Source organism: Hypanus sabinus, unplaced genomic scaffold (genome assembly GCF_030144855.1).
Source record: "Hypanus sabinus isolate sHypSab1 unplaced genomic scaffold, sHypSab1.hap1 scaffold_1049, whole genome shotgun sequence".
Taxonomy (NCBI): Eukaryota; Metazoa; Chordata; class Chondrichthyes; order Myliobatiformes; family Dasyatidae; genus Hypanus; species Hypanus sabinus.
This window is the reverse complement of record NW_026779102.1, coordinates 8164-17394: the sequence shown is the minus strand read 5'-3', so window position 1 is coordinate 17394 and position 9231 is coordinate 8164. Positions and strand designations below refer to the sequence as shown.

The 9231-nt window shown below is 59.0% G+C and overlaps 1 protein-coding gene across 2 annotated transcripts; it reads left to right on the top strand.

Moving 5' to 3' along the window:
• The first annotated feature begins 434 nt into the window (after window positions 1–434).
• LOC132386165 (zinc finger protein 316-like) lies at window positions 435–8467 on the top strand. Of its 2 annotated transcripts, none has more exons than XM_059958453.1 (2): window positions 435–534; window positions 4697–8467. In XM_059958453.1, the coding sequence occupies exon 2, from the start codon at window positions 4717–4719 to the stop codon at window positions 6199–6201; it is 1485 nt and encodes a 494-aa protein (XP_059814436.1). In that variant the 5' UTR covers window positions 435–534; window positions 4697–4716; the 3' UTR covers window positions 6202–8467. The 2 variants fall into 2 exon arrangements, with proteins under 2 accessions (XP_059814436.1, XP_059814437.1); XM_059958454.1 differs by lacking the exon at window positions 435–534 and adding an exon at window positions 2662–2674.
• The last annotated feature ends 764 nt before the right edge of the window (window positions 8468–9231 follow it).

Here is a 9231-nt window from a genome sequence, read left to right as displayed (position 1 = left end):
TTGTTTTAGTGGGTTCTATTGCGTTTCTTTGTTTAATGTCTGTCTGTAAGGAGACGAATCTCAAGGTTTTATGAAATATACATGCTTTGAAAATGAATATACCTTGAACTTAATAACGCTCATATCGGCAATTCACATTTAAAATTACTTGTATCATTAACACACCAAAAATAGCAGTTCAGTGTCGCGCACGTGAGGCATAATTAAGGTAACGTTAATACAAAGTGAAGATCTTACATTATATTTAACAGTTAACCCACTAGTGATGATAATGAAAGTAAAAGCGACTCGAAGCGCCGATAAAAGAATGCGCTGCCAAGTCACTTCGCACCAAGTCCAGGCCGGCAATGGCGGCAGCCTCACCCAGCATTCCAAGCGCGCCGGGAAAGCGCCTCAAAACGGGCGGGGCAGGGAGGCGCGCCTGCGCGGCGGACGTGTGGTGACGTAGGGGTCGGTCGGAGCAACGCGCGCGCGGGGTACGGCCGCCGTTCATCCGGCACCGGGAAGGCCGGAGCGTGACGACACCGATACGGGGTGAGGGGGCGGATACGGGGTCAGGGGGCGGATACGGGGTGAGGGGGGGCGGATACGGGGTCAGGGGGGGCGGATACGGGGTCAGGGGGCGGATACGGGGTGAGGGGGCGGATACGGGGTCAGGGGGCGGATACGGGGTCAGGGGGCGGATACGGGGTGAGGGGGGGCGGATACGGGGTCAGGGGGCGGATACGGGGTCAGGGGGGGCGGATACGGGGTCAGAGGGGGCGGATACGGGGTGAGGGGGCGGATACGGGGTCAGGGGGCGGATACGGGGTCAGGGGGCGGATACGGGGTCAGGGGGCGGATACGGGGTGAGGGGGGGCGGATACGGGGTCAGGGGGGGCGGATACGGGGTCAGGGGGGGCGGATACGGGGCGAGGGGGAGCGGATACGGGGCGAGGGGGGGCGGATACGGGGTCAGGGGGCGGATACGGGGTCAGGGGGGGCGGATACGGGGTCAGAGGGGGCGGATACGGGGTGAGGGGGCGGATACGGGGTCAGGGGGCGGATACGGGGTCAGGGGGCGGATACGGGGTCAGGGGGGGCGGATACGGGGTCAGGGGGGGCGGATACGGGGCGAGGGGGAGCGGATACGGGGCGAGGGGGGGCGGATACGGGGTCAGGGGGCGGATACGGGGCGAGGGGGGGCGGATACGGGGAGACGACACCGATATGGGGTGAGGGGGCGGATACGGGGTCAGGGGGGGCGGATACGGGGTGAGGGGGCGGATACGGGGTCAGGGGGGCGGATACGGGGTCAGGGGGCGGATACGGGGCGGGGGGGGCGGATACGGGGTGACGACACCGATACGGGGTGAGGGGGCGGATACGGGGTGAGGGGGCGGATACGGGGTCAGGGGGCGGATACGGGGCGAGGGGGGGCGGATACGGGGTGAGGGGGCGGATACGGGGTCAGGGGGCGGATACGGGGTCAGGGGGCGGATACGGGGCGAGGGGGGCGGATACGGGGTGACGACACCGATACGGGGTGAGGGGGCGGATACGGGGTCAGGGGGCGGATACGGGGCGAGGGGGGCGGATACGGGGTGACGACACCGATACGGGGTGAGGGGGCGGATACGGGGTCAGGGGGCGGATACGGGGTCAGGGGGCGGATACGGGGCAAGGGGGGGCGGATACGGGGTGAGGGGGCGGATACGGGGTCAGGGGGCGGATACGGGGAGAGGGGGGCGGATACGGGGTCAGGGGGGCGGATACGGGGCGAGGGGGGACGGATACGGGGTCAGGGGGCGGATACGGGGTGAGGGGGCGGATACGGGGTCAGGGGGCGGATACGGGGCGAGGGGGGGCGGATACGGGTTGACGACACCGATACGGGGTGAGGGGGCGGATACGGGGTCAGGGGGGGCGGATACGGGGTGAGGGGGCGGATACGGGGTCAGGGGGGGCAGATACGGGGTCAGGGGGCGGATATGGGGCGGGGGGGCGGATACGGGGTGACGACACCGATACGGGGTGAGGGGGCGGATACGGGGCGAGGGGGGGCGGATACGGGGTGAGGGGGCGGATACGGGGTCAGGGGGCGGATACGGGGTCAGGGGGCGGATACGGGGCGAGGGGGGGCGGATACGGGGTGACGACACCGATACGGGGTGAGGGGGCGGATACGGGGTCAGGGGGGCGGATACGGGGTCAGGGGGCGGATATGGGGCGAGGGGGGCGGATACGGGGTGACGACACCGATACGGGGTGAGGGGGTGGATACGGGGTCAGGGGGCGGATACGGGGTCAGGGGGCGGATACGGGGCGAGGGGGGGCGGATACGGGGTGACGACACCGATACGGGGTGAGGGGGCGGATACGGGGTCAGGGGGCGGATACGGGGTGAGGGGGCGGATACGGGGTCAGGGGGCGGATACGGGGCGAGGGGGGGCGGATACGGGGTCAGGGGGCGGATACGGGGCGAGGGGGGCGGATACGGGGTCAGGGGGGGCGGATACGGGGCGAGGGGGGCGGATACGGGGTTACGACACCGATACGGGGTGAGGGGGCGGATACGGGGTCAGGGGGCGGATACGGGGTCAGGGGGCGGATACGGGGCGAGGGGGCGGATACGGGGTGAGGGGGAGGATACGGGGCGAGGGGGGCGGATATGGGGTGACGACACCGATACGGGGTGAGGGGGCGGATACGGGGTCAGGGGGGCGGATACCGGGCGAGGGGCGGATACGGGGTGAGGGGGGGCGGATACGGGGTGACGACACCAATACGGGGTGAGGGGGTGGATATGGGATGAAGGGGCGGATACGGGGCGAGGGGGTGGATACGGGGTCAGGGGGTGGATACGGGGCGAGGGGGTGGATACGGGGTGAGGAGCGGATACGGGGTCTGGGGGGGCGGATACGGGGTCAGGGGGCGGATACGGGGCAAGGGGGGATACGGGGCGCGGGGGCGGATATGGGATGAAGGGGCGGATACGGAGCGGGGGTGACTGATACGGGACGGGGGTGACTGATATGGGATGATGGGGCGAGGGGACAGATACGGGCGAGAGTGACTGATACGGTGTGAGGGGCGGATATGGGGCGAAGGGAGGATGTGGTGCGAGGGGGAGGATGTGGGGTGAGGGGGCGGATACGGGGCGAGGGGGCAGATACTGAGTGAGGGGGCAGATACGGAGCGAGGGTGACTGATACGGGGTGGGGGTGACTGATATGGGACAGGGGTGACTGATATGGGGTGAGGGGTGACTGATATGGAGCGAGGGGCAGATATGGGGCAAAGGTGATGGATACGGGGTGAGGGGCCAGATACCGGGCAAGGGGGGTGGATACGGGGCGGGGGCGGATACCAGGTGAAGGGGCGGAAATGGGGCGAGGAGGGCGGCTGTGGGGTGATGGGGCCGGATGCGGGGACCCACTCCCCGGGGACCCCCTGTAAATATTAACACCCTGCTCAAGGGTCCATATTAACATTTCCCCAGGCAAGCCCTGTAAATATCAACACTTACCCCTGGGACCTCCTGTAAATATCACGCACTCCCCAGGGATACCCAGTGAATATTAACACTCTTCCAGGGGACCCTCTGAAAATATTAACATACTTACAGGGAATCCCCAGGGACGGTGTTAATATTTACAGGAGGTCCCTGGGGAGAGTGTTAATATTTACAGGGGGGTCTCGGTGAGAGTGTTAATATTTACAGGGGCGTCCCGGGGAGAGTGTTAATATTTACAGGGTGTTCCCGGGGAGAGTGTTAATATTTACAGGGGGTTCCCGGGGAGATGTTAATATTTACAGGGGGGTTCCCGGGAGAGTGTTAATATTTACAGGGTGTTCCCGGGGAGAGTGTTAATATTTACAGGGGGGTCTCGGTGAGAGTGTTAATATTTTCCGGGTGTTCCTGGGGAGAGTGTTAATATTTACAAAGGGGTCCCGGTGAGAGTGTTAATATTTACAGGGGGTTCCCGGGGAGATGTTAATATTTGCAGGGGGTTACCGGGGAGAGTGTTAATATTTACAGTGGGGTTCCCGGGGAGAGTGTTAATATTTACAAGGGGGTCCCGGGGGGAGTGTTAATATTTACAGGGGGGTTCCCGGGGAGAGTGTTAATATTTTCAGGGGGGGTTCCCGGGGAGAGTGTTAATATTTTCAGGGGGGGTCCCGGGGAGAGTGTTAATATTTTCAGGGGGGGTCCCGGGGAGAATGTTAATATTTTCAGGGGGGTCCCGGGGAGAGTGTTAATATTTGCAGGGGGGTTACCGGGGAGAGTGTTAATATTTACAGGGGGGTCCCGGGGAGAGTGTTAATATTTACAGGGGGGTCCCGGGGAGAGTGTTAATATTTACAGGGGGTTCCCGGGGAGAGTGTTAATATTTACAGGGGGGTCCCGGGGAGAGTGTTAATATTTACAAGGGGTTCCCGGGGAGTGTGTTAATATTTACAGGGGGGTCCCGGGGAGAGTGTTAATATTTACAGGGGGGTCCCGGGGAGAGTGTTAATATTTACAGGGGGTTCCCGGGGAGAGTGTTAATATTTACAGGGGGGTTCCCGGGGAGAGTGTTAATATTTACAGGGGGGTTCCCGGGGAGAGTGTTAATATTTACAGGGGGGTTCCCGGGGAGAGTGTTAATATTTGCAGTGCGACCAATGGGTGTTTACATGTTGCTGATCTCCGGACTCTTCTCTCTCCCCTTAGAGAACTGCTTGGAGGTGTCGATGTCGGTGCTGTCTCAGGATTGGTGCATGCCGACTCGGATTAAAGAGGAGCCAGAAGCCGAGGCAGAGGCGGGTGGAGAGGGGCGAGGTTATAGGAAGAGGGAGCGCGCGCATGGACGCCACCTCTGCCCACTCTGCCCCAGGTCGTTCCGTTACCCCTCGCAACTCGCCCTGCACAGATTCACTCACACCGGCGAAAGGCCCCACCTCTGCATGGTCTGTGGCCGGGGTTTTGCGGTCCCCTCCAAGCTGCGCTCCCACCAGGTCATTCACACTGGCTTGCGGCCCTTTCGCTGTGGCCAATGTGGCCGGGCCTTTTCCCGCTCCTCGGCTCTACTGCGCCACCAACTTGTTCACACCCGCCAACGGCCCCACCCCTGCCCTCAGTGCGGCCGGGCTTTTGGCCAGCCCTCCCATCTCAAGGCCCACTTACATACGCACGCCGGGCCCTTCATCTGTGCCCGCTGCGGCAGGAGCTTTCGCCGTTTCTCCACTGTGAGAGCGCACCGCTGCCGGCCCTCTCCAGACGCCCAGTGGGAGACCAGCTCCCCCAAATCCAAGCTGCAGCCGTGTGTCTGCTCCCGCCTACAGACACAGGGGATCCACACCCCCGAATCCTGGCCGCAGTCCTTTCCCTGCTCCCGGCTACAGACGCAGGGGATCCACACCCCTATATCCTGCTCCCAGGAGATCGGCATTCCTGAATCCCAGTTGCAAATGCAGGGTCCCTGCATCTGCCTTCCTCCCCAGCCTCAATCCCGGTCCTCTGCCTCCACTCTCCACCACCAGTGCCCCCACTGCCCCCGGACCTTCCGCTACCCGTCCCGGCTCTCTCTGCACCTGAGGGCCCACACTGGCGAGCGGCCCTTCCTGTGCGGGCAGTGTGGCAAGCGCTTTGCCGTCTCTTCTGCTCTGCTCCGACATCGGCTGGTGCACTCCGGTGAGCGGCCTCACCCCTGTCCCGATTGCGGCCGAGCCTTCTCCCAATCCTCCCACCTAAAGACCCATCGCCGCCTCCACACTGGGCCTCGCCCTCTGCCCCTCCTCCCCCCCCATCCCTGCCCGCACTGCGGCAAACACTTCCGGTCAGTCAGTGGACTCTCCCGCCACCTCCGCTCACACCGCCAGCCCCCCCACCCCCGTCCCGGGACCTGCTGCTACCCTTCTCGGCCTTGGGCCCCACGCCCGTGTCCCCACCTCTGTCCCCTCTGCCCTAGGGCCTTCCGCTACCCCTCCCAGGCTGCCAAGCACCTGCGGGCCCACACTGGCGAGCGCCCCTTTGCCTGTGCCCAGTGTGGCAAGCGCTTTGCCGCCTCCTCTGCTCTCGGCCGCCACCGACTGGTGCACACAGGCGAGCGTCCCCATGCCTGTGCCCAATGTGGCAGGGCCTTCTCCCAGTCCTCTCACCTCAAGACTCACCAGCAAAGGGTACATGGTGTGGAACACAGACGGACAGAACCCCAGTGTGCTTCGATCTCTTCCTGATTCCCAGAGTCTGGGGATGAGGTCTCCCTCCTTAATCTCCCCTGTCTGCTTTAAAGAGAGAGGGGGGTGGGTGGAGCTGGTTCTATTCTATCCAGTGTGGCACTATTTCAATCTCGGGGAGTGTTTGGCTGGACTTCACTGCACTGTTCCTGAGTAGGTACATCTTACCATACAGTGCAGCTGGGTAGAGTGTGCCTGGGGTTCAACATTGCTGCAGGATGTACATCTCCCTATATGGTGTGGTGCTCGTTTGGTACCAGGGAGTGTGTGTCTGGTTGTAGTACTCGGTTTCCTGGGTACCGCACTCCCTCAGTACAAGGAATTGGAGTGCATTCCTACGTACACCTCCCCTAATTTACCATGTACACATGGCCACGCGCTCTTTCTTAAATTAATGCAATTATTTGTATTAGGGAAGTTATGCTACAACTGTACCACTGTTCATTCGAAACAAACTTTCTCACAAAGAAGAGTACTGTTCTGTTTCTATGATGTTTGCAGAGGTGGGCGTCCCAGAAATTGTCACCCCCTCAACTGTGTGTATGGGGGGGGAAGGTGCTCCCTCAGTGTTGTCAGTGGAGAGGGAGTTTGGTGTTCCCCCTCATCTTCCCAGGGCAGTTGAGGTTGGAGGGTTTGGAGAGGCATGTGAGGAAATATGGGGCATTCTGTAGACAACACACACTAAGGTTGCAGTGGACTCATTGTGGAGGGAGAACACATTCAGGGTGCCTTGTCCTGGATGTTGAGGGATTGTTGGATCTTTCACTCCATCCAGGGAAGTGGGGAGTTCCCTCACAGTCCTGACCTGTAGACAGTGGAAGGGTGATGTGGCGGATGCTGTGTGCATAGACTAACCCCATTGAGGGAAGTGGGGAGTGTTCCCTCACAGTCCTGACCTGTAGACAGTGGAAGGGTGATGTGGCGGATGCTGTGTGCATAGACTAACCCCATTGAGGGAAGTGGGGAGTGTTCCCTCACAGTCCTGACCTGTAGACAGTGGAAGGGTGATGTGGCGGATGCTGTGTGCATAGACTAACCCCATTGAGGGAAGTGGGGAGTGTTCCCTCACAGTCCTGACCTGTAGACAGTGGAAGGGTGATGTGGCGGATGCTGTGTGCATAGACTAACCCCATTGAGGGAAGTGGGGAGTGTTCCCTCACAGTCCTGACCTGTAGGCAGTGGAAGGGTGATGTGGTGGATGCTGTGTGCATAGACTAACCCCATTGAGGGAAGTGGGGAGTGTTCCCTCACAGTCCTGACCTGTAGACAGTGGAAGGGTGATGTGGCGGATGCTGTGTGCATAGACTAACCCCATCCAGGGGACTAGGGACTGTTCAGAAAACCCAACTCCTGAAGACACATATAATACCAAGTGCCCCAGATAGCTGGGCCATTTCATTAGATGCTTAAGGAAATCCATCACCTTCCCTTGTATATTACCAATGGAAATGGCTTCCAAAGCCCAGTACATATTCCCATCACAGTCACAGGAAAAGACAAGAGGTGGAGCTTTCAGAAGACCTGATTATTAAAAGCCTGGTAGCGATGGCGGGCGAGACCGACGTTTATACTATTAAACAATTAAAGAACCTTGAAATTTTGAAAAAGGTCGAGAAGTTCCAGAAGAATGGGAGAAGAAGTGCTCCATGAAGAATTCAAGATGGGCACGAGGATAAAGGTAGACTCAAATTTGCAAATCCATGTGGTGATCCTGGGAAATGGAAAAATGGGCTGGTACAATTACTCCTCTAACTCTGGGATAAGTCAGAAGGCATGGGATCCAGGGAAGTTTGGCCAGGTGGGCTCAGAATTGGCTTGCCTGCAGAGGGCAGAGGGTCGTGGTGGAGGGAGTACATTCAGATTGGAGGGTTGTGACTAGTGGTGTCCCACAAGGATCTGTTCTGGGACCTCTACCTTTCGTGATTTTTATTAACAATCTGGATGTGGGGGTAGAAGGATGGGTTGGCAAATTTGCAGACGACACATAGATTGGTGGTCTTGTCAAAGATTGCAGAGAGACATTGATAGGATGCAGAAGTGGGCTGAGAAGTGTCAGATGGATTACAACACGGAGAAGTGTGAGGTGGTACACTTTGGAAGGACAAACTCCAAGGCAGAGTACAAAGTAAATGGCAGGATACTTGGTAGTGTGGAGGAGCAGCGGGATCTGGGGGTACATGTCCACAGATCCCTGAAAGTTGCCTCACAGGTAGATAAGTGTAGTTAAGAAAGCTTATGGAGTGTTAGCTTTCATAAGTCGAGGGATAGAGTTTAAGAGACACGCTGTAATGATGCAGCTCTATAAAACTCTGGGTAGGCCACACTTGGAGTACTGTGTCCGGTTCTGGTCGCCTCACTATAGGAAGGATGTGGAAGCATTGGAAAGGGTACAGAGGAGATTTACCAGGATGCTGCCTGGTTTAGAGAGTATGGATTATGATCAGAGATTAAGGGAGCTAGGGCTTTACTCTTTGGAGAGAAGGAGGATGAGAGGAGACATGATAGAGGTGTACAAGATATTAAGAGGAATAGACAGAGTGGACAGCCAACGCCTCTTCCCCAGGTCACCACTACTCAGTACAAGAGGACATGGCTTTAAGGTAAGGGGTGGGAAGTTCAAGGGGGATATTAGAGGAAGGTTTTTCACTCAGAGAGTGGTTGGTCTATGGAATGCACTGTCTTGGGTCAGTGGTCGAGGCAGATACACTAATGAAGTTTAAGAGACTACTAGACAGGTATATGGAGGAATTTAAGGTGGGGGGGTTATATGGGAGGCAGGGTTTAAGGGTCGGCACAACATTGTGGGCTATGTTCTATAACTGTGGACAGGGCATTGAGAAATCAACACAATCCTGTCTGACTGTGGGCAGTACCAAGGTGTAGGTCTGACTGTGGGCAGTACCAAGGTGTAGGTCACAGAAGCCCAGATAGTGCGAGCTGCAGTAAAATACGTAAGTTGGACAATGATTTCTGTCATGTGTTTGGGGGCCAGGGAGGGTGGAATTAATTATAAAATAGCAGATTGCCCAA

Bases quoted from the DNA above. Each gene is read 5' to 3' on its own strand.
- LOC132386165 (XM_059958453.1), top strand. From the start codon at position 4,717: ATGTCGGTGCTGTCTCAGGATTGGTGCATGCCGACTCGGATTAAAGAG.